At 39.3% G+C, this 26,162-nt stretch overlaps 1 protein-coding gene across 2 annotated transcripts; it reads right to left on the reverse strand.

The window, feature by feature from the left end:
- Nucleotides 1-1,308: 1,308 nt before the first annotated feature.
- Nucleotides 1,309-26,162, reverse strand: SERBP1 (SERPINE1 mRNA binding protein 1). Of its 2 annotated transcripts, none has more exons than XM_065409238.1 (10): nt 25,653-26,162; nt 20,915-21,071; nt 19,824-19,970; nt 19,613-19,684; nt 18,353-18,427; nt 10,938-11,115; nt 7,152-7,199; nt 4,506-4,679; nt 3,063-3,101; nt 1,309-1,703 (listed from the first exon to the last, which is right to left on the reverse strand). In XM_065409238.1, the coding sequence occupies exons 1-10, from the start codon at nt 26,047-26,049 to the stop codon at nt 1,647-1,649; spliced, it is 1,344 nt and encodes a 447-aa protein (XP_065265310.1). In that variant the 5' UTR covers nt 26,050-26,162; the 3' UTR covers nt 1,309-1,646. The 2 variants fall into 2 exon arrangements, with proteins under 2 accessions (XP_065265310.1, XP_065265309.1); XM_065409237.1 differs by having other exon boundaries at nt 19,613-19,708.

Genomic DNA, 26,162 nt, shown 5'->3' on the forward strand with positions numbered 1-26,162 from the left:
TTAGATAAAGCAAGCCAGCTAAACAGCAAAAGTTTCATATCCAAAGGTTTCCAATATTTTTTGCCTGTCCTATACAGCTTTTAAAAAAATAGGGCATTACCATTTGTTTTCTATCTACCTGGTTAAGAAACTACAAATATTTTAAAGCTGCTCTAAGAATAAAACATTAAATAAAATGAGCAACCTGTTTCTAGTCTCCTAACAAATGCTGCAGACAAAAGAAAAAACCTAAGAAATCTTTTTTTATTAGTCATTCTCTCAAGTCCTTTCATATTTGGAAAGTGGTAATGTTCCTGTTCACAGGGATTAAATTAACCTAGAAGGAATTTCTACAGGGCGTAGCGGGTCTTCTTACAATCACCCTCTGAAAAACATTTATTTGTCAGCGAGTAATCAGAGATCAAAGGGTGAAGAAATGGAGCAAAAATTCAGAACAAAATTTAGAGCAAAAAGGTAAGGTTTTTTTTGGTTTGTATCCAATGCAGACCACAGATGTCTCCTATTGAAGGGATTTGTTCTCTGACTTAAATGAGTCAAATATTCTCCTCCCAGACCTAGATGGTGTCCTTTGTTTTCCTCTTCAGAACAAGAATTGCAGCTAATGGAACAGTGTGTAAATACATCAGATGGTGATGTATTTATATAAACATACTGCACTGCCAAAATTCCATAGTCCAAATGAAATTTAAATAGACTGTATTAGAAATAGATGATGCTCCCTTTCCCACCTCCCAGTCCTGTAGAACAGAAAGAATTAGAATTGCCCCAGTCTAGAGGATACTTTCCCAAAGAATAATATTAAGTAGGATAAACAACGTTTACCAATAAAGTATCTAGTTTTGTTGAAAGGAGAAAGGAATAAAGGTAAAAAGAGTGAGTGAAAGGTGTAATATAATTTTAAAAAACTTTAGACCAATCATCTGCACATCACTGCTGGATCAATATGCAGGTACTTGACCAAAAACTAATGTGCTTTGACTATTTTTCAAGTATTTGATATCAACTTTGTATAAAGATTCTGCATACACAACAAACTACCAAAGATAGATGAAAAATGACTGTTTTTCCAAGTCTGAAATTAAGTATTAAAAACTAAATTAAAGTATTCCAGAATAGTATTCCACATGGTACTAACAATTTGCCAAATTAAATTCTACGTATCCCAACTGACCATGGGTTGATAAAAATCTGCTAAGTAGGTATTAAAGGAAACAGAAATAGTGTGCAATATTTAAAAACCAGTTTGTAGTTTGGAGAAAATGTCTAAAATCCCGAATTAAAAAACACAAATGAAGTGAAAGCTTTAACTGGTACACACTGTTCACACCTATATTTCAAGTTTGGAAACGCATATTTTCAAGCAGCAATACAAAAAAGTATCCATGAAGAATGCATAATCTCTGAAAAAATTATGAAAACATCCCTGCTACCATTACATTTCTAAATACAAAACTGACTACCATATTGTTGCTTCTGTGTAGCGAGAGAAGTTCATTTTCAAAACAGATAAAATTCAGTCTTTAGGTGTGAATGGTATGAATGACAGTCTCATTTTTTAAATTTCTTAGTTGTTTAGGATCCTTAAGCATGCAAGCCTCGTAGAGGAGGGCCCAGCGAGGGGGCAGAGGTGGCTTATGACATCCAGTTTAGGACAGAGCTGGGAAAGCCTCTGGGTCATCTACATCAGGAGCAGAAGCACTTGACTGAAAGAAAAACATATTATAGAAATTAACTGGAGAACCACAAAGTTTTTAATCTTTACACTTTTCGTCTTTTTTAATGTTATGCATAATGATACACTTGTGTCTAGCAAGTTGGAAGCTTAAAGTTAAGAAAATGGCTAAAATGCCAAACAATGGGTTTTCAAAATAGTATATAAAACAGTCAAAATAAAATTACTGAAATTTCCTATGATTTTTTCCACAGTAAATCACACTGAGAATTATTCTAAGTACTGTCAGATCTCTCACACTAACATTTTACTGCTGCTACTCCACTATTCAGTTATCCATTTTGGGCATCACTATAGTTATAGTACATCTCTCTCATAGTGCCATGTGTTTTTCAAAAGGTATAAAAAAAAGTGTGTGTGTGCGTGTATATGTGTGTGTGTGTGTGTGTGTGTGTGTGTGCGTGCGTGCATATGGCTGATCCCATTCTATTAGAAGTACAGCCTTAGACATGAACGAAGTGACAACCTGTGATGTGGCCATATATTGACACAAATTCTAAGTCTTGTCATGGCATGAAGGGATGGGTCACAACAGTGTTGTTGACTGTATGTATAGTTTTTATTCATAGATGAAAATGTAAATATTTTGTCACTTTAAAATCTGTAACTGTTTATGCCAACACAGAGATATACAATAGAACTGGGGGAAAATAAGTTTCTTGGGAATTCACAGAATTTAAATAAGACTAGTTTTTCAGGAATAGAATTCTGTTAAACCCAAGTCTGAGTTCAAGTGGAAACCTGTGCTAACATATACTAGAGTTGAAATACACCAAGCAACAATTGGCAAGCTAAAGCTGAACTGAAGAGTCCCTTAAGCACATCTTCAACCATCTTTTATGAAGGTTGCTATGCTGCATCTGAATAAGGATGTAATGATTAAATTAGGAATGAAGAGGCTTCAACCTCAACCCAAATGTTCCAAAAATCCCAACTGCAATTGCAAGCAAGAAGGAATTTCAAACAAACAGAAAGGGCAGAAATGCCAAAATCCAAATATAAGACTGAGGCAAGAAAGCAGTCCCCTATTTTTTTTTTTTTAACATACATACATACATACATACACACCCACTCCCACACATACATACATACACACACACACATACACACACACCCACTCCCACACACCCCCCTCCATCGCTGGGAGTATGGACATCAGTGGGGCAAGGATCTGCTACGCCAGGTCTCTAGCCCTCCCGTTTTTCCATTCCATCAAAACTAAAAAGATAAGCCATAAAAGCCAATCCATGCAGAAACCAATTGTCTCCACAATAGACTAGCCTAATTCAAAGGTAAAATAAACAAAACACTATCATTGTAAATCACCAACCTGATTGGGTGTGTGGATCACGTCAAACTCCTTCACCAACTGGAAGGAAACACACAAAGTCAACACAAAATAGCTGCAAGATCTGAAAGCCTTCAAGAATGCCATCACAAAAACAGTCAAAGAAATTAGATGTCATACTGGAGTACCAAGTTAGAACAAGAAATACCTGGATTTTGGGTGTGATTTGGGTGTGATTCTAAGGAAAGAAAAACCAATTCAACAGCATTTGTAGAATCATTTCCCAACTACTAAATCTAAACATCCAAGATGAGCTAATGCAGAAGAGAAAAGAAAACCAGATTTCTGTGAGTGGTGCAAGTGAGCAAGGTATTTTGAATAAGGAGTGACTACAAGCTGGCCTACATTTGAAAAATTGCACCAGTGCTGCAACTAAATAAATTTAAAGGTGCAAACCTCTAGCATAGATGCACTTAAATTGGTTAAATGACCAACTCAACTTGCTCATACTGTATCTATAGCAGGGATGATTTGCTTTAGGGTTACACTGGTACAGTTCTTCTAATGCAGACAAGCCCTAGGTGCTTTCGCTTTCTAGTAAGAGAGAATTGTTGCAGAAACCAGGAAAATAGAAACTACTAAAGCAGTAATGACGGAAGTCTACCGAGGACAAGAAAAGGTAGAGGGAATTAAGAAGTATTTTAAGTGAAAACATGAAGACCTGGTTTCTACAGTCTGCTAACTTTGCATACTTTTCTAGAGGAAAATTTACATCTTCTGGAACATGTCTGAGTCAATGGAAAAAATGCAACCATAAACTGTGAATTGTGTGTCAGGGATAATATAGACAATCAGAGATGACAAAGCATTCCTAGGCACCGTGTAACCTATAATGAAACCTGAAAGAATCCCTGTAGAGAGATACTAACATTTGAGAGTCAATTTTGCCAATAATGAAAACATTGCCAAGTTGCATCCTTAAGTTCTAGTAGAAAACTAATTTACCTGAAACTTACAGGGATACATGCTAATTGTGCAGTTTAAGTATCTCAAAAGTGCTGATTATGTGTTTCCTAGCTGTGACAAGCTCTTTCTCCGCTCCAACAGGAGGAGGAAGGATGGACTACTAAAACAATGATCTCTATAAAAAGAATACACATATATCACAGATTCCTAGGCCAGAATGGACCACTGATCATCTAGTCTGGCCTCCCGTACAACACAGGCCACAGAACTTCCCAAAAATAATTCCTAGAAAATATATTTTAGAAAAACACCCAATCTTGATTTAAAAATTGTCAGTGATGGAAAATTCACCACACCCCTTGGTAAACTGTTGCAGTGGTTAACTGCTCATGTTAAAAATAATAGCTTATCTAAAAATGGCAGAGATTTCTGGAAAAGCTTTATGATCTATTAACCCAATTTGCTGGGAGAGAGACTGTTTAAAAGAAAATAATTTGTGGATCTAAGCAGATTACTTACCTTGTCAGTTCTGCTTCCACGTCCGGGCCTTCCACCACGCCCCCGGCCACCTCTACCACCTCTGCCACCACGTCCGGGGCGACCAAGGTCTCCAAAATTGATCTCCAGCTGGGACGTAATATCATTTGCTGGTTTACGGAAGTGATGATCCATTACAGAGTCTTCAGCATGAGCCTAAAATTAAAACGAAAGCATCCACCACACCACTTAAAAAAAATTCCGATTTAAGGCCCTGCTCTTACAATCACTTAGCTATGAGCTTAGCTTTAAGCAAGTACATAAGTATGCTAGGTTCAGAGTCTAAGATCAAGAAACCAGCAGGTTCTTCTCCTTATGAGAAATATATCAACTTTGTTTGAATAATACAGAAATTCCACTAACATACAAGCTAGCTTACAGCAAAGGAAACATTTACCAAAAGAACTTTAAATGGAACACACTGGGCTATTCCTAGATCTTTCTTGTATTCCATTAAAGGAACAAGAGCTGATTTAGCTTTTCTGAAAACAGAACTGAAAGAATTTACTTAGCATCCATATCTTTCTTGCTAAGAACAATAAAAAGGCAATACTGAATCTCATTTTCTATTGTTCTCTCTTTCCTCTTCCAGGACTCCTGCTAGTTCTATATTTCAATTGTTATTCATTGAGTGTCGATAACCTTTGCATATTTAACATGACTGCTTTTTAACTTTCTCTATTTGCATATCCCTCTGCACTATCTAAAGCCAAGAAAAAAAGTTTTATAGTACTTCACCCACCATACCATTGCCCCAAATGGCCAATGGATTAGATGTACGCACAATATACTGCAACCATGATGGCAGCGAACATACCATGCTTAAAAAAGAACAAATTGGTATCATGAGCTATAGTGAAAATTACACAAGAGCCCTAACCTTGTGCCATATTAGTGCATACTTAAAAAAATCTTCTGGAGCTAGTTGGCCCCCAAGGTATTCAGCATTTATTGTGTTGAGGAATCCTAAGTACCAGTACCAAAATGTATATTGGCAAGTCAGTAAGGCTGGGGGTGTTATTAACAAACACATGCATAATACAATTAATCATTAAAAAACAAAAAACAAAACCAGTGGGAAGTCTAGAAAACTATATCAACATTACAAAGCCATTTACATGCATCTTTTTTGAGCTGGCTTCCTGAAATGTACTTACTGTAACTGAAAACTTAATAGCCTACCAGAAGTATTAGTTTTATCAAAAGAGTCAGCTTATTCAAAAACAGATTTTATCAGAATAAAGAGCCATAAATAGCAATTGTCAGTTAACATTAAATAATTTAATTTAATTTCAAAGAGAACATAATCCCCCCTTTTTCGCTGAAGTTAAAATAAATGTTTGTTGACTTCAGACCGATTATTTTCTACTATGATTTTGGGGGGGGAGGGGGGGAGAGAAGGAGGAGATGATTCAACTATTGCAATAAATATACATTATGGCTTGAACAACCAGAGGCTGCATAACACATCAGAAAATGAATCTATTTTTAGTAAACTGGGGTAGCACATAAAAGCCCCACCGTGAGGATCATGGAAGGCCTCACTGTGCTAGGCTCTATACAAACATGTATGAAGATACTGTCCCTGCTCAAAAGAACTTACGATCTAATTTAAGACAAACTAACAAAAGAGTAAAAAAACAGGAGGGAAATGAGGGCAATAGTAATAAGAACATATGATTACACGGGCACATTTTATGCATGGCTTGATGTTTCCACCTCATTTTGAAAGCTATTCTAAGTATGAACGAACAAACAGCAATTCTCTCTGGCACTATCTCGCCATTATCAGCTGATGATTTCCTGTAGGCATCATGGTAGAAGTGGTTCTTGAGGTGGGTTGTGAAAAATAACTTTATGGACTATCTCAGGGAGGTGGCTTCTGTGTATAAGGCGTGGTATGAAAAAAGTAAGAGGGACTTATGAAAGAAGCAGACAAGCAGACACTTAGGAAGCAAAAGGGTTGTAATTTTGTGGGGAGCAAACATTCTAGTTATGTATGACCGTTTCATGATACACAGCAAGGCACCAGGCATGGACAGAAGAGTTATACACCATATATTATATGCTCTATTGTTATTAATTTCCTTGCATATAAATGTTTTCATATAATGATTAGCTGATTAAGGAGGTCACATCAAAACATACCGTATATACTCGTTCATAAACCGAATATTTTTGGTAAAATGTGACGCATCAAAGAGCGGGGATTGGCTTATAAACAGGTCGACACCAAAATTTGATGATTTTAAACTCTTTGGAATCACTGAATTGAATATCTAATACATTGTCTTTTTTTTTTTTTTTTTTACCGGAAGCGTCTGCAGGCATGGAGCCCCTCAGCTCCCATTGGCTGGGAACGGCAAACCGCAGACACTGGGAGCTGAAGGGCTCCGTGCCTGTGAATGCTCCAGGTAAACAAAACGTCCAGGCCCGCTAGCAGCTTACCCTAACGGGCCAGGAGCCAAAGTTTGCCAACCCCTGAAATATAGGGTCGGCTTATGAAAGGGACATACAGTTTTTGCTATTTTTACGTAACCATCTTGGGGGGTAGGCTTATAAACGAACGGGCTAATGAATGAGTATATACGATAAATATCACTAATTACAGCTATAAAGGATTGGTACCTCATTTGACTCCAGCGGACTCCCCGGCATTTCTGTCATCCCCTTTGTCTGATGCAAGTTGTGTGTCCACACCAAAGGGATAAAAACAAAAGGAAGAAATGAGACTCCATTACATACAGAAATACCAGACACTAAGGTTAAGTGAACCCGCTGAATACATACGCCACTGAGTACATGAAACAACAAAAGGCTACACAAGTACCCACAAATAGAAAAACTCTGCGTACAATTGCAGATTCATGGAGTGACGTATCTTGATTCAACAGTGGTCAAATTTAAAATACCACAACTGCAAACCCAGTGAGGAAACAAAGATGCAAATTCACATCTCAGGTTCTCAGCCACCACAGTGAGTTGTACAGTATAAGAACCTAAGCTGGTATATTAAAGTATTGCTCATCCGGTAAAAAAATATCTAAACATAGTTTGGATTTGTGTGTCACTGTTCCAACTGTAAGGCTGATATAAGAAATCTTGTGTTTTTCACAAAGGGTCATTAAAAAAAAAGAACCAGAAAAAGTTTACAAAGAGGACTTACAGTTTTCTGAATTTTCAAAGATCTCAGGTATTTTCCAACAAACAATTTAAAGCTTTTTCAGGTACCTCCCATCACACTATATCTCTCACTATGAAAATTAGGACAGGCAAGAAAGCTTGGAAGCATAGCAAACAATCTGTATAGCAACCATGTATGATATGGACTGATTTGCCAGCAAGTCTTTCACCACTAAAATTATTTAAACCTGAAACTTTAAATCCTTTTTACAATGCCATTTACATTTTGATTTTTCAGCTATGTCAACAGAATTTGTGTATTTGACTCAGTAAAACAAATCTGAAGGGAAACCATTTGAGATTTGTTTTATGTCACACAATCCAATTTAATGTGTACCTGGAAAGGGTTTTATTGGATTTGGATCAAGATTCCCAAAATTCAACAGATCTCATCTTAAATCTAACAATGAGAGACACTTTTGAGTGAATTTTACTAGACAACCACCCGTTGTTGTTTTTTTTTACTGTTTCATGGAAAATCTGAAAAGGATAAAACAGCTAGATAAATGCTTGGCTGTAACTCCTTGAAACAGCAAACAAGAAAATTGAGGTTGGTATGGGGGGCAATTCTTTCATGACTTTAAGGCAGATGGCGAGCACTGGACACTTAAGTCCTCTATCCTTAGAGACTCCGGGTGGCACTTGCCCACCAATTATCTCAAAACGTATTTGAAGGGTTGAAAATTGTTCCATCACTAAGCCCATTCAATGCCTGATTACTCTGTTGAGACTATCAATTGAGGCACACTGTGATCATCTGCATTGTCCACAACAGTCCAGAAGGACCTGGACTGAAATCTCAAACTTATATACAAGCCAAACCACTATTGCATGGCAACTTTTGATTGCTATCGATCAGAGCAAGGTTTGCACCAGTGGCCTAAATGTGAATTATTCCATATCACATCATCAGATTTCATGCTTTCATGGTTGATCAGGTGGTATGAAAGAAGGAGGAATGGAAATAGCCAGAAATATCGATTTCTGGATTCTGTTTGACAACTTTTGGATTATTGTACTCCTCAATCTGTTGGTAGAGAGCTCATGCAACTGCTATTCTGGACTTCTATGTTATGAAAAGCTCCCTTTCCATATTTAGCTAATAAAAATGTACCTCCCTTCTTTGAATCAATGACAAATCAATACGGATGGGGAGAGGCGTTTGTTGAGCTGAAATACTGAGAGTCTTTATATAAATTTTTAAAAATTAAAAATTGCAACTCCAGAAAATAAGACAGTTACCATATCTTTTATCTTAATTAGTATGTATATACCTTTGCATGTGCTCAACAGTATTGCCGCAGTATTTTATCCTTATTTTATTTTTTAGAGGAGACAATAAAATTCAAGTCTCCTTGGCCAGATGCCAAACTGATCTGGTTTAGAGAAAAAGGTTCCAGACTGTCTGCATGACTTCAAGAGCTGCTAAACTTCCAAAACAATATTAGATTGTCTTAACACACAAACATATAGGTAAATAAAAAATCAATTATCTAACAGCAATTAGAAAATTCTCTCTCTCTCTCTGAAAGAATTATATGGTCTATATGCCTTGGAAGTCAGTTTTTCTTAGTATAATCTCATCATTCTCCACTTCGCCTTTCTAGCAAGAGCTGGGTCTTATAGAAACAAATTAACCCAGGAAATTATTTTTTTTATTTTTGTTACTGTAGCATCTAGGAGCCCTAGTGATGGATCAGAACCTCGCTGTGCTGGGCAGTATATAAACACATAACAAAAAGACAGTCACTGCCGCAGCTTACAACTTACTTTCCCCATAAAATACGGACTCCCAATGATGTCATTCCAAAAGGCTTTTCAGAAGAGTGAATTTGTTTATTTCTATACTGCGAGGCAAAATTTAAACTAAAAAATAAAAACCTGTCTTTTCTACTGATGCCATGCACATTCAAGTGTTTTTATTGACAAATTTTAAATATTCTTTAGTTTAAGTAAAATGGCAAGTACTGAGTCTGTAACAGCACACAGATCTAAGCACTTATATAGCCACAATCACAGTATTATCCAAGTACTGCCTAGTCTCAGAATGTACTCTTCAACAAGAGGCTAGTATTAGTACCCTCATTTTATAGATGACGAACTGCGGCTAGAGTGCTCATCTATCCATACATGTAGTTTAAATTCTATGAAAAATAAATTAGGTATGTATACTTAACAAAAGTGACAGATGTAAAAAGTTGAGAGCATCGATTTATCCAATTAGAAAAACTAAGGAGAGTAATTACAATTTACTGGCTTAGTGGGAGTCAGTGCAAACTACGGAACAAAGTTCTAGATCCTTGGCTTGTCACAGACCACGTCACTCATCCTTTTTTGAAGCTAATATTTAAAACAAAGACCAACTAAAAAGCCCCTTAACGACTGTTTGCAAAGCTGTTTTAAACCACTGGCTAGTCTGCATTAGAAAACGATGCTGTTTAAGTTTCAGGAGAGGAAGCAAATTCAAAGGAATTTGCATCTGTGAAGCTTCTAACACCAGTGTGCGAGGTCCGATAATCTGCTAGATATTGTGGGGATTGGATACTGTGATTCTTCACAACACTGGATTGCCCTGTTTCTGGTTCATAAAACAGTTACTAGAATGAACATTACAGAAAAATAGCAAGTACTCCGTGGTTTCTTTAATTTAATATTCTTTACAGGCGCTCTAGGTAGCACTGCAAAACATCAGGATACTGACATTATGAAATTAGATGTTACAGACAGGGCCTATATGTTCAGACATGTTTGTACAGGGCCTACTACAATGAGCTCGTATCCTGACTGAGACCTTTGGGCATGACAGTAACAATAAAAAATTACTGAATGCATTATTTGATACTTGATCAAATGCCTTTCAAAGTTTAAGCTATAATTTGACTTGCATGTTGATAAGGTAAGGTTTTATTTTAAATGCTCAAAAAGAACTTCCTTATGAACCTATCAAAACTGCAATACCTCTCCAGTTTTAACACATTACTTTTGTAGATAAAAATATAATACCCTCTAAGCTAAAAAGAGACAGCCCAGTAGCTGAAACTGACTGCACTAAACGGTTTTATTTATGCTGCTTAAAAATGTTAGTAGCAAAGCACCCTATTCCTGCTTTTAAACAGCAATTTTATTGCCATAATCTTCACGTCAAGAAATAAAATCTGCAAGTCAAACAGTAAATATATTTTAACAGCATGAGATCTAGGCACTTTGGAATACCATTAAGTTTTACTTTACCTCCTCACTCTTTGACTTATGGAGAACAAATCCTTTTTTCCATTGCCCATCAGCACCCTCATTTGGTTTACGGATGTTGAATTCAACTTTTGCACGATCCTTATTCTGAATAGCTTTCCATTCATCCAAGGTCATTTCTTTTGGGCCTTCTTCCTTAACCTCTTCCACCTCATTCTCTCTGAATGAAATTCATTTTTATTATGATTACTTAATTTCTATTAATATTTTAAATAACTATGCATAGCAAATCCAAAAACAGTGCATCAGTATCAGAATATAGGGGAATTCATTGTGTCAAAGATTTAGTAGTAGTTATTAGGATACAGAGTAGAAAATCTTCAGAACTCTGCCCTACAGAAAGGGTGTGTTGCTTTTCAAAAGTAAGATGGGATGTCCACCCTAACCAACAAATAAAAACTCAGCAACAGCAGAGCAAAGTGCCTCTGAACAACAAAATGGGAGTATAGCACAGTAAACAGTTTCAAGTTAGTAAGGCCCTATGTATTCCTATACCCATTAATGCTATTTTTCACAGCAAATGAGATTTTTACCTTTTGCCATGGAATCAGTTTTTCAGATGTCCCCTGGCAGATGATGAAAATAAGATTGGGATGGCAAGCAAATTAAGTGAGGGACACGATCATATGCTGTTCTCAGTCTTGGCCATTTTTCAAATACGTATTTTAATAATTGTTTCTTCATTCAATTTCTAATCTTAAAATGCACAAAATGGTTTACACCTCCACCAGATCACAGTTATAGTCTCACCTGCCTTGAAACAATAATTGTAAACAACTTAAGATCTGATTCCTAAGTATTGCAGTTTCACTCACTAAGTGTCTCTGATCTCTGCCAAAAAAAACCACCCTATTTTGTAACTTTTAAATACTCAGTCACTGTGTTCAGTAACAGATTGTGCTCTAATTACCCATACTGAGAACACAATGCTGTACCTATTTCACCTAGTATGTTTATATAGGGCAAATTATACCACTAACATTCAGTATTTACATTTCATTGGACTTCTTGGGAGAACAGTGTACATAGGCATATGTAAAATACTATAAAAGCATCAACTAAATGAGAAAGTTTGACTCAGACTTAAGTACTCAGCTGAAACAGTTCAGCTGTTTCAAAGAACAAGGTTATGGAAAATATGTTTGTCCATGTTTAAAAAATTGTTTTCAGCTACTTTGCTAAGAAGCTCTACTATTCCATGCTTTGGAGGAAGGATCTGAAATTTGGCAAGGAGGATCACCCAGGTTTCAGGATGCCTTTTGCCATCTCTGAAAATTTGCACAGATGTGGAAAGATATAAGCCTCCAAAAATATCTCAGTTTGCACATGTTCAGCAAAGACACAGCTCCTGAGATCAGACTGCATGTGCCATCCCCAAAGAGCAACTAAGCATGCTGCCTCTAGGGGCACTGGAACTAAAAAACAGGAATGTCTGCCTTGCACCCTCAATACTACCCCCTCCTGGTGCCCACGCAGCATGGATGGAAAAGGAAGAAGCTCAAATGCAGAAGAGGATGATAAGGGAAGTGATGCTGGGCAGATAGGAAAAAAGCATAGGGAAGATGACTAGAGGCAACAAGGAGTAGCAGGGAAGGGGACAGGAGCAGAAGTGGCAGGTAGACGCTGGGGGGGGGATCAAGGGCAAAAGGGTCTGTAACCACTAAAGCACACTCTCTTAGGGCATGCTTACATCAACTTAACTATGTAAGCGTACACACAACCGTGTTCCTCCTGCCACCGTAACTTGCCTGCTACACCAACCTAGTAAATCCACCTCGACAAGAGGCGTACAGCTTAGGTTGATGTAGTTTTGGTGATGCAGCATCTGTAACTGTCTGCCGCAGGGAGTGGGGAGCTGAGAGCCCTGGCAGTAGCTGGCCTCCAACTGGGAGCTCCATGGGGAGTTGAGAACCTGGGTAGCAGCCAAGCTTCCGGCTTGGAGCTTGGCACCGAGCCAAGAGCCCAGGCTCTCAGCCCCCCACACTGCCCCTCTTCAGTCAGTGCAAGCACTCCTAATGAGGACACACACCACACACAGAAGGACGGCAGCGTGGACGTGAAAAACTGCAGTAATTACTGTGGTGCTGTAAGGAGACCTAACGTAGGGTTGACTTAACTTTGTAGTGTAGATGTGCCTTTAGAGAACCTAGAATTGATTTAATTATTCTTGAGTGAACTTTCTGAAACCCACTAGCAAAGTGTCTCCCCATCTCCTTCTAATGGCAGGTACACAACCTTCTTCCATTACCACAGTTACTCTATTAGCTCAAGCAGTAGAGGACTACTGTGAATTTAAAGATCCCAACCTGCTGATGACCCACGGGCAGGGTTATCAATATAGTTCCACATGATTTTTTTCTTTCAAGTTTTAAACTTAAAAAAAAAAAAAAAAACACCACTTAGGAAACTGCATCCAGAAATCATGTTAAAAGAACATGAACGTCACAAAGTCAAGCACTCAAAAGTTAGGAAATTCCAAAATTAAGTTTGCTTGTACAGCATTAGCCCCTCTCGTGCATATGCATGATGATACTGTCTTTAATTACATGATCACATATTTTCCCCCATATGACCCAGCCTCATTCAACACAGGATGAACAGCACTCACTGATAAGGAAGCTATTCAATATTTCTTTTTTATCTTCATCCAAACCCTGTGCTGAAAACAGTATCATTAATTTCTTCTGGGCCCTTTCTATAGTGCTTATGATAATATATTGCTTTACAAACATGAATAATTTTATCTTCACAACACTCATGTGAAGTGAGGTAAGCATTATATCCATTGAGAAAGAGATTAAAGCCAAAATTGTCAGAAATGTAAACTAATTTTGGGCATCAAATTTTAATTTAATTTTTTATTTTAATGTATTACCTCATTTACATTTAAGGCCTGTTTTTTCATATTACTTAGTTTTTTATAGCACTTTATACATTCAAAGGAGAGCCCCCATTTACAACAGTTGCAGTTGTAAGTGCTCACAATTGCTGCAACTCAGACACTGGGTGTCTCATGGGGTAACCAGAAAATGAGAAACCTAGGACTGCCTATGAAAATTTTTGTTTACACGATTTGCCCAGAATCATATAATTCCTCTCTGGCATAGGCAGGGATAGAACCTATCTTTCCAGGGTGGCTTTCAACTGTATTAACCACATCCTTTCTCTACCTGCAGTTCCATGCCTCATTCACTGTACATCTTCCAACTTCCACTACAAACAAGGTAGGGGTCCTTACAGACAACTACAAACCCCTGATTCATCCCCCAGAGCACAGTCTGTCCCGTGCATGAAGCAAAGGTCGTGTGCTCTTGTAAGTAAGGACTGTTTCATAATGCATACTCACAAGAGCACCAAATTAAGGTTCCACAGGCAGCCTTAATTCTGGCATTTTCTAATTTTGAGAGCTTGATTTTGCAACCTTAATGTTCTTTTAGTGTAGGTTTTTTGGATGTAATACATACTGCCACTGAATCAGACAGCTTTGCACCTCATAAATAAAATACACAACAAGAGACTAGTCTCTTCCTCCAGCACTGGAAAATTCTCTAGCAATACAAAAAGCTACAGTAAGTCACTGCACTGGCCTTTTCTAACAAATACCAGTAGGTCATGATGTGCCTACTGGTATTAAACAGGTTTAAAACAAATACAAGGAAGTTCTTCTTCACGCAGCGCACAGTCAACTTGTGGAACACCTTACCTGAGGACGTTGTGAAGGCTAGGACTATAACAGCGTTTAAAAGAGAACTGGATAAATTCATGGTGGTTAAGTCCATTAATGGCTATTAGCCAGGATGGGTAAGGAATGGTGTCCCTAGCCTCTGTTTGTCAGAGGATGGAGATGGATGGCAGGAGAGAGATCACCTGATCATTGCCTGTTAGGTTCACTCCCTCTGGGGCACCTGGCATTGGCCACTGTCGGTAGACAATATACTGGGCTACATGGACCTTTGGTCTGACCCGGTACGGCCATTCTTATGCCTAAAGAGGGACTTTAGAAGTTATTAGCGCTCAAGCCAGAATTTTCTCAATTCAAGTATATTCCTCTCCTGTTAGTTCATGCTACACTGAAATAATCAGTTGTGGCATATCATACGGCCATAGTGGCTTCAATATGAGATCAATCAGAAGGAGAAAATTGAATTCAAAGGTCTTTACTTACAACCAAAGGAATAAACAAAATAATAAATTAGCGGCAAAGTAGTTTGGATTTGTTTAGTTTTGCCTCCCTAGTCTCCATTTCCAACAAGAAGTTTACCAAATACCTCATTCTAAAGTTTTAAAAACCTCAGAGAGCTTTCTATAAAGCTCTCTCATTAACAAGGGGTAAATAATTTTAATTTGATAGTTTAAAGAACATCAAGGAAAATAATGTTGAAGTGTATGATCATGCTTCCAGAGTGCTGAACAAACATTTAAAATAAATCGAACGTAAATAAATGAGTTCAGTGTAAACTCCAAGATATATATAGCTCTGTACAAACAGAAGCCCTATTTATGTGAGAACACAACATCAGTCCCCACTTACCCACATCATTTCCATTTTCATCCAGTTATCTTATGCTCCCACTCAAGCCTGTTTGACCAACCACCTCTTCTCTTCTTTGCATGATTCCCAGTTTCCATGCTACTTTCTATGCTGTCTCAGGTGGTGGGGGCAGCCTCCCAATGGATAGTTTCCCTTCCAATCTGTTCCATGAAGCTTATGTAAACTAACATCCACAGTTAACTTTACTGTCCAATGCCTGAGTTACCTTCTACCTATTTGTCCCCATTTGGCTAAGGACGTCCCTTCTGTTGGCATTCTGCATATTTTACTAATGGAAAGTGTCTACATGCTATTTAAACAGATTACAAATTGCTATTCCAAATTTAGGGTGAAATTCTATGTAAACCACCCCATGGTTCAATAGAAACACATCTAATTCAATAAGAACACTAATAAATGTGTGTACTGCTCTTTGAAGATGTATAGCAGTGTGTGAGCTTGCAAACTTACTTTCTTATTTTCTATCCCACCCATCTTTTACCTAAACTTGTCCAAATTGAAATTACTAGAGTTCTTTCTCCTACTTTAGCATTCTATACTCCAGATCTGCTTCAAAGGTACCTAAGCTACTCCATGCTGCAGGGGAAACCTGATTTCCACTAAATGCAGCTCACCTGAGATTCACACTAGTATGCTACTCAGACGCATGCTAGAATAGGATATTACTCCAATAACTTCCAGGAGAAGCAAAAATTGTTTGATCAACTGTTAAACATATTTAATATTAGTAATATTAGTCTGTTTTGGTTTGAAACACTTCATTTTTAACACAAGCTTTAATAATGACAAACTAAGCTTCTAACACGCCCAGCAAAATATGCTTAACATTACAGCTATTGAAATTAGTGGTTTTAGTTTAACATAATTGTTTTCCTATAAAGTATATATTGAATGCAATTCTGGGAGGCAAATGCAAGACTTCCATGTGATTCACACTGTAAAAATGATTTTCAACATGAACCAGACAAACTGTTTAAACAGCTGTAACAAGTAGAAATGGACTCAGTATCAAAACTCCAATTACATCAATGTAATTTTAAATAAATAATCTATCAATAATATGTTTATCATACTATTGCTCTCAACGCTGATTTTTCCAAAACTGTGTTTGACTTACTAGTTGAGCATTTTGAGTGATGTCAAGAGCTACTTTTGGGTAAAGAACAAAATGTTAACATTTAAAAGGTATTACTATTAAAGCCACAAACAGAAGCATGCAGTTTTTCATCCACCCAACTTCACACCAAGTGTTTCAGCGATAATCTGTTTTAAAGAACATTTTTATATTAACAACTGATTTATCATTTTGGGTAGTGGGAATCTAGTGCATCATATACTCAATTCTGCAGCACTGTGGAAAATGTAGTTATCTGTAAACCCTCCCTGTTGGGTGGATCCCTACTCTAACCTTGAGTAAGTCTCCCTTCCACAGCAGATTTTTGTGTTACTGTTTTGTTGTTTTAGGGGCCAAATCTCAAAACACCAGCATGCAGCAAGTGGTTAGACTGAGCCAGAAATCCCTGGAAATGCATCACATACACTCGCCTCAGGCTCTGGAGGACCAATCAAGATGTTCCACATCCTGAGCACTTCCCTGCCATCCCTAGTGCACGGGAAATCTGCTGGTGGATCCACTGACCCCACTTCTGCTCACCTACACCCTAGAAGGTGGGGATCTTCACCACAACAGAGACGCATGGGACATGGGGCAAACTGCACTTCGGCTGTACCAGAGTCTCCCCAGCCTTACAGGGGCAAAATTTGGCCTTTAATACTCAATCTAGGAATGGACAAGGACACTTGATGATTTCCTGTTCTGTTCATTCCCTCTGGGGCACCTGGCATTGACCACTATCGGAAGACAGGATACTGGGCTAGATGGACCTTTGGTCTGACTGTTCTTATCTAAATTTCCTCACTGAATAAAAAAACTTTGCCTTCCTCTTTATGACTATCCCCAAAGTCATTAATGAGAAAACTGACTGGTACTACATCCCTTATTAGAATTTTCTTAGACAAATGTATACTCCGAGTTACCCTCTAATCCAGTTGTCATTTCTTAAGAGATTGTCACATGGAACTGTATCACATGCCATACTAAAATTGACAAACTACATTTCATTCATCTACTACATTTATTATCTTATCAAAGTTTCACATTACGTTTTCATGAATCCCAGGTCCCACTACTGCTTATCTTGTTTCCTATATAGCCACTTGCTTTTATTCAACCAATCCAACAGGTGTTAAAAAATCACTGATTTCCAATTCTCTGGTTCCCTCTTTCTTTGAGGGTTAAGTTAAATTAAATTAAAAGTAGTCAAGTTATCTGCAAATAACACATACACACAGCAACAGAACTGGGGAGACATGCAATATTTTCAGAAGTTTGGCCATCATCAATACAACTATTTTGGAAACCCAAAAGTAAAAAGAAGTGCTGCCTACCAACTATCTCTTCCTGCGTAGTTACTCTGCTCAGATGTGGCTGGGTAGCTTTCAAGTTTTTTTGTTTTGATTTGAAGATCTTATTTTGGAAGCATATTAAAACTATAATTTAACAGATTACTAGCAAAATAAATCTGAAGGCGGCCTAGTAGTTGATGAACCATTAACATGTAAACATCTAGAAATAAAGGTAGTTTAGAACATGCCCCTCTTCTCCCCAGTCTTTCAACAGTACTGTGACCATTTACATATCTGTGGAAGAAATACCAATGGTCCCATGGGTAACAGCTCATGCCAATGGCACCATGGCCAAAGAAACCAAGAAACTAAAAAGTAAAATAGTGAAAAAATGGTACGTGAAGCAATTGAAGAAAGTTGTAAAAAGGATAGTACTCACTTATTCTCAGAATCAGCAGGTGGGTGTTCCTCTCCTTCTGGTGTTTCCTCGGTCACGTTTGACTGATCCAAATCACTGCAATTAAGAGATTTTTCTTCAAACCACCACCTAACTGTTTAAAACTACTAAGATGTTACTGAATCTCTAACTCAGACTCACTTAATAGTCATGAGTAAGGCTACGTTTTAGTCACGGGTATTTTTAGTAAGGCATGGACAGGTCACGGGCAGTAAACAAATTCACGGCCTGTGACCTGTCCATGACTTTTACTATATATCCCTGACTAAAACTTGGGGAGAGGTGGGAAGGTGCAATTCGGGAGGGCGGCCCTGGGGGGCTGGTTCCCCTACCCTGCTCCTGGGAAGCAGGGACCCCAGCTTCTAGCTCCACCTGCTGCCTCCACTCCACCTCAAGCCTTGATTCTGCAGCTCCCAGTGACTGGGAACTGTGGCCAACGGAAGCTGCAAGGGCGGTGCCTGCAGGAGCTGAGGGAAAGGAGTTGCTGTCACCCTTCCGGGGAGCGCCCCCTCACCCCCCAAAGGCAAGCAACCCCCAACCTCTATCCCCAGCCCTGGAACCCCCACACACCCAAACTCCTGCTGCTGGGGGACGGGGGGCCCCAAGACTGCCCCAGCAGCAGCTGGCGCGCCTGGCCAAGACACACCAGCCGCTGCAGAAGTCACGGAGGTCATGGAATCCATGTCAAACACAGAGCCTTAAGTCATGAAGTTGAGCTTTTCTCACTATTTCATGAAAAACGTGAGTCTCTTTATAGATTTAAGAAGGCCAATTGCTGCAATTTTCTGGGCAATTTTCCTAAGACTTGTATTGCTCTTAGTATCAATCCCCAATACTTCAAGTGCCCTGCCTCTTCCTCAAATGTAAAACTGACCCAGGCATTAAACTGAGGACTAGAAAGACAATGAAGCCCTTGAAAAAGTGTAGATGTAAAATGATGCAAAGTGACAATCACTGCTTTTCAAAAAGTGGAAAAGAAAAACATCTTAGAGTCAACCTCAAATGTTACTAGCAAGTTATTAGGTAACCTTTTGCTTGTCAAGTGTTAATAAGGTTTCAAAACCGATTTTAAGAAAACAAAGTAATGCTGTTTCCACTAACACTGGAGACTTAAAAACTCCCACCAAAAAATACAAATTCCAGAGAGGCAAATACTTTTTTTATATTTTATAAATAGTGGAAACTGGGGGACCTGTTTACATTTTTCTAATTTAAAATTTCAAGAAATTACGGATTACTAACGTTAGCTCATCTTTGACGGTTCCCCAGTTGTGTGATCCGCTGCCACCACGTTTATCCTCATGCTTTAGGCCACTGAAATGGGAATGTGAGAGAGAACTAACAAAACTGAGTTAACATAATAGTGTCTGGATACAGAAATTCAAAGGCAAATGAAGATTTGTATTCTATTAAAGGCTAAAGAAAAACACAATAGGAAGAGTTTAAGACTTACGATCTATCACTTCCACTATGTCTGTCAAATTCACGCTTGCCACGGGAGTCAAAGCCATCTCCTCTGCCCATTCCACGTCCACGACCACCACGTCCACCTCTTCCGCCTGGACCACCACGACCACGCACAAGTCGGTCAATAACGGGTCTATCATAGAACAGAGGCCATTAAATATTACATTTCCAAAATGTAAAGCACAGCTCACAGAGCCTTTCAATATATTTGTTTTTAAACTCTATGCTGTATATCGTTAGTCGAATATAAACATCCATTTAGGCATACTATGATCTAATTACTATATGAAAAAATAGCACTTTAAATGCAGCCTGAGTTCTAAAATCTTGAAACAATGCTTTAGAAGTCAACTGCATACTTTATTTCATCTAGTAATCAACCATATTTTTGCAAGCAATACAACAAATATCACAAGAACCACATATTCTCTTTAATAATGGCCATTCTCCCCCAGCTTATTTCTTTAAAAAGTAATGATGTTTTCATTATGGTACAATTGCTTAAAAATTATAATACCTGGTGGCACTATATTTAAAACACACAATTCTGGAATTCACATAACTTAGGCCTTGTCTACACACAAGTAGCATTGGTCTAACTAAAATCAGTTTGAAAACCTCTAATTAAACTGACAGAATCCCCTGTATGGCTTAAAACTTGATCTATAGGTTTAGCTTTTGACTGTAAATTGAATAACTGTAAATTGACATAAGCTAAACTGATTTAGACCTATAATAGAGTCAGGACAGAGTTCTGCACAAGTTAAAAAAAAAAACAAAAACAAAAAAAAAACCCACACCTTTAGTTAAAATCAGTTCAACTGTGTCTTTAGACTAGACCTTGGGTCCACCGTAATCTGGATCAAGTATATAAACAAAATCATGCAATAACGATAAAGATCGTTATTCTACTTTGCATGATTACAAATCTTTTCTGATGAAGTTAACAAAATTAAGATACCAATATTCTGATCCAACCAACTCAAAGATTTTATTAATTTTGTACACCAGTAGAGGGAAATAAGAGTACTGACCCAAATCATCACAAAGATTGTTTGCAAGATGAAAAAGTCTTACTTATCCACAGAAAATTCCCCTCCTTCACCCTTCTCTTCAGCAGGTTTATCGAATCGGCGTTCACGAGGCGGTCGTCTCTCCTGTCTCCTCTCAATAGGCTTGCCTTCACCCTGAGGCTGCTGCTGCTGATCAGGCCGTCTGCCAATTCGTCTTATACCTAAAATAGTAGACAATCTGCATCAGCAAATTATTGAGCAACCAAGAAATTGTGACTACCGCACAAAAGCAACACACAATACAGTGTTAACATTTAGGTTTTACTTCCAATCTCCTGATGGCCAGGGGTTTGGGAGGATTTCCTTTTACAAGTAATGTTTTGTCCTTTTACTACCACAATGTAGCAGCTCGTGGCTTTTTTTTTATTGGCTCCTGGCAAGCAGGGGCAAGGGGTGTCAAGAGAGTCAGGGGTGCACAGCAGGCCCACCACAGTCCCAGACTGCAGGAGATCTAGTCACATAGAGTGTTGGGGTTCTTAGGGATTGGCTCGTTTTGGCCTTGTTTTGAAATGGGATTGGCTTGATTTTTGGCTTATTGTGAAAGTCAGGGTGCTTATTTATCACATGAAAGTTGGCAACTGTGCTTCAGATGTGTCACATTAAAGAAAGTTAGCATCTGCATCAGATGCACTGGAGCTCTGCTCTGATGTGTGGATGGATGAAAGTGCCTTACATCACCTTTCTGCTCCATCCTCACTCATCCTAGGACCGGTAAAGTGGCTGGGGATTGCCAGGGCCCCCTGTGCTCTAACCAAGCATCCTCCTAACCCAGATATTGTTTGTTATTTGTATTACTGTGCTGCCTAGGCGCTCTACTCATAGACAGAGACCCCACTGTGATATACAATGGATAAACTTTTCCCTCTGCCTACCAAATGGTGTAGAACCAGCTATTCTGGCTCTGTGACAGCGAAGGATTCACCCAAACCATTATAAACTTTAGGAACACTTTGTGCCACCAGCATAAGTTATTTTCTCCCTGCAGAAGCTCACTTTCCCCACTCCCATTTGCAGGTCACTTTTAAAGGGACATTACACCAGTTTTTCACTGTGGGATGTCTGGAGGACTCTAAATGGACAATTGTATGGTATTGTTCTTTTAGAAAAAAAGTTAGCTTACTGCTCTTTAGAATGAAAAGTCAGTTCACCACAACAAATTTGTTATAAGCTCGTTTCCCACTCTGCCATTACCTTCCATAACAAGCCACATCATTTCAAAGCAACAGAAACAGCTTGATTTCTATGTTTCTCTCCTGAACACATTCTAGTTAGAGAATTTTAGATATTTCATTTCCCCATTTTACACTACTACGGTTATTTTCATGAAAAAGGAACCTTTGTTTATTGGTATTAATATCCTCCTGCTGTTCACTCCTTATGTGGAACTAAGTTAATTGATATAATCAAATCTATATTATGTCAAAGACCATTATGACTTCGTAAGTTATGATCAGAAGGGACAAAAGAACTCAAAGAAAAAGCAACCCTGCTTTTATGCAAATCTCTTTTGTATTGCAAAGTTCAGAATGCTAAAAATATACAAAAGCTGGCTTAAAAAAAAAAAAAAAACAAAAAAAAACAAACACATTTCCATGAAACATCAGCTGCTTTAACATAAAATCAAAACAAGCAGGAAAACAATGTATATCAACATTAGAAAAAAAGCAACACATCCACTGAAACTGTAAAAAAAAAAAAAGCTTATTAAAAAATTATGATTCAGCTATGAAAACAATAGCCATATTCCCCATGAACCTACTGTTTTGTAGGCTCTTATTCATAAGCGTCAAGCCATGTTGTCTTTGATCCCAAATTTAAAACTGCCAAATTTCAATCTCTATAATAAGCCAACCGCCTGCAGAAAAAGCAATGCTATATTTGGGTGGAGCTATTTGTAATGATATCCAAGCCAAACACACACAAATGAACAATAACTTCCTTACCCTACAAACACGTTTTCAAGACCCAAAACTCTTGCTAAATAATCCTTTTCCATATGAAAAGATGGAAGTTAAACTCACTGAGATTTACTTTAATAGAACTCTTTGGAGGAAAGGAAGTATTATCCCAATTTTACAGATGCACAGGTGAGGCAAAGAGAAATTAAGTGACTGGTCTCAGGCCGTGCAGGACATATGTTGCAGAACCTGGAATTGAACTTAGATCTCAAAAGTCCAAGTCAAGTGCTTTCAGCACAAAAATCCTCATTTCTAGCAGCCTTTTTTATGAGTTCCTGAAGGTGCAGTTCTTCAGCTCTTATATTTTGAGACTAATATATTGGAGAGGCAGTTTTGACAATGTTATGCCTATTTATGACTGGCATTTGTATTTACACATGTACCAATATACAAATTTATCCTAGCATATAAAATTAAGAATACCATTAAAAGTGAAATAAAACATGTGTGTTCTATAGCAAATCAGGCATGCTTACAATCATGAGTGAATTTGTCCTTAATACAACATGCCAAGTTTAAAACTCCCTCTATCTTTATTATTCCAGTGAATGGACTTGCCCCTGTTGGTCAGGAAGAAACAAAAGTAAGTCAGGACCTTTTAATATGATAGTTGTCTTAAGGGTCAAAATCTTACTGTTCTGTAGCTTTAATCAGGAGTATTACCCACATTTAAAAATCTATTTCATGAGGGAAGACAGAGCAAATTTATGATAGCTGGTCTTCCAAAAAAAGCTACCAGGTTAGTAACTGTCAGTTGGTATTTTCTGAACCTGTTATTCCACTGCTCAGAATTACTTAGTATTTCCTTGGTTAAAGTGACATATTTTGGTAAAGCTATTCTCGCACTTACCAAAAGTTCAAAAAAAGCACCCGGAGACAATATTGCAATATTGCATTTCTTTTTAAGAAAAAGTAATGCAATGTGTTAATCTTTAGTACTGTAATTATTTCTACTCTTCTGTAGGTAGTAAGATTTTTAAGAGCTCATTTAGTTTTGGTTAAGTCGTAATTATCTTATTAGTTTGCCAAATAGTTCTTTATCCAAATATTACCAAGCACTTTCAATGCACTCAAAAATTATATGATGAGAATTACAAATTTAGGCCACAATCTTTCAATCATGCATGTGCTGAAGTTTATGTACATAAATAGCCCTCAATCACTGTCCTGGCAAGTATCTTCCCTCCCTATGCCTCAGTTTCGACATCTGTAAAACGGGGATAATGATACTGATTTCCTTCCTAAAGTGCTTTGAGATCTAATGATGAAATGTGCCATATTATCTGCCAATGAACTATACACATACTTAAAATTAAGCATTTATTTGCAGGATCAACCCATAAAAAAGTAAATCAAAGACATTAAATTTAATGTCACTATATTTTCGTATTCCTTCACTTGTTCATGAGAAAAATTAAACTTTATTACAGTCCATAAAAATGTTTACCATACACTCAAATAAATGTAACTTCAATAGTAATGCATCTGAAAGACAATGTACTTTTATTACTAATCTCAATCCAAATTCAAATTATTCTTAAAAAAACCAAAACAGTATTTCAGAATGAATCTGAAAGGCTATGAACTAATACTGAAAAGAACCCAGAAGAAGAGTGTTAAATTTACTATTAAATGGGACATGTCCTTAGAGATGCAATTTAGACTTAATAGACGATTATTAATCAGTCTCTAATTCATATTCCCAAATGTTTCCTTACTCATGCCTCTCTTGACAGTTCGGTGAGTACCCCACTTCAACAATGAAAATTTTACCACAACTGGGTCCAAACATACAAAAATAAAGACATTAGATGCACCACAAATTAAACGGCTCCATTTTGAGCTTCCCAGCCAGTGGAAGGCGGCGGCAGATAGCTTCGGCTACTGCGTTATGGGAAGGGGATCGACAACATACAGAAAACGCACGTGGCTCAGGTATAATTAGCTCAGCTTCACTAACACTAACACGCGGCTACCGTGCTTTGAAAAGTGATGCAACTCCCTTTGGAAAAACAGACTCGGCTGATAATTTTCCGTCCCAACACTTTAAGCGTGCCGGGCCTCCCCGACACACGGCTGCCATCCCACCCAGACCCGTATCGTCAACAGGGTCATCCAGCCTCCAAACGTCTGTCGGTGCAATGCTCCGGGGCCACAAGTACTGGGTAACATACAAGCACCAGCAGGGCTTACTCAATCCTCTTTCCTAACCCTGCATAGTTGGGTCACCATAAGCCTCCTCCATCCATCCCCAGCAACTAACCTGGTTAGAGCGCCTTCGGTCCACCTCCTCACCCCCACTTAGATGCAGCTCCCTCCTTCCCAACAAGCATGTGCGACAGGCCTCACTTCCCCCCACGTGGGTAGAGAAGCAGCGACCACGGCCTGCAACTACCCCACCCCGCCACCCCCAGGAGCAGGTGGTGTCTCTGTGGGGATCGAGCAGGGGCTGGCCCACCTGGGGCTTTAGAGACTCCAATGTTCAGCCTGTGCTGCCAGGCCGCCGGCCGCGTGTGGGGGTGACGGGCTGTCACCCAGGGGCGGCAGCTCTCCCTCACTAGGCCAGGAGGGGGATGCGCCGCTTCTAGCGGCACAGCTGCAGGCCCAAGGGGGCTTAAAGACTCTCAACCCTGCATCGGGGGTACAGCCTCCCTCCCCACACCAGGGCAGGGAGAGCTACCGCATGTCTCGCGTCTGAAACTCCCCCCGCTCCGGTCCCGCCGCCCTGGCGTATTTGGGCGCGGGCCGCATGGGCCGCCTCCCCCGCCCGTCGTCCCCGCTCACCTTCCTTCCTAAGCGGCGCGGCGGGCTGCCCGCTGCCCTCCTCCCTGCGGTCGCCGGCGCCCCCGGGCGAGGCAGCGAAGGGGGGCAGCGGGTTCTTGCGCTCTTTCTGTGACTCCCTGCGCAGCTGCTTGGCCGCGCTGCTGCTGCCGCCGCCTCCCCCAGCCTGGCCCGAGCCCCCGCTGCCAACCCCGCCAGAGGAGTTGGCCTGGGCCGCCTGCCCGCTGCGGGCCCCGCCGCCGCCGCCCCCTTGGCTCCCGCCGCCGCCGCCGCCGCCGCTCTCCTTCCTCCGGCTCTCGGCCGCCCGCAGCACCTCGAAGGGGTCCGACTCGTCGTCAAAGAGCTGGTCAAAGCGGTTGGTGACGACGCAGCCGAACCCTTCTTGCAGGTGTCCGGGCATGATGGGCCCCTCTCGGCGGGATCCTCCTCCGATGCTGCCCAGGCCCCAGCCCCCTGCTCGCGATACCACACAAGATGGCCGGCCCCAAAGAGACCCGCTTCTCTTCCGGCGCC

This window comes from Emys orbicularis, chromosome 8, assembly GCF_028017835.1.
Source record: "Emys orbicularis isolate rEmyOrb1 chromosome 8, rEmyOrb1.hap1, whole genome shotgun sequence".
NCBI lineage: Eukaryota > Metazoa > Chordata > Testudines > Emydidae > Emys > Emys orbicularis.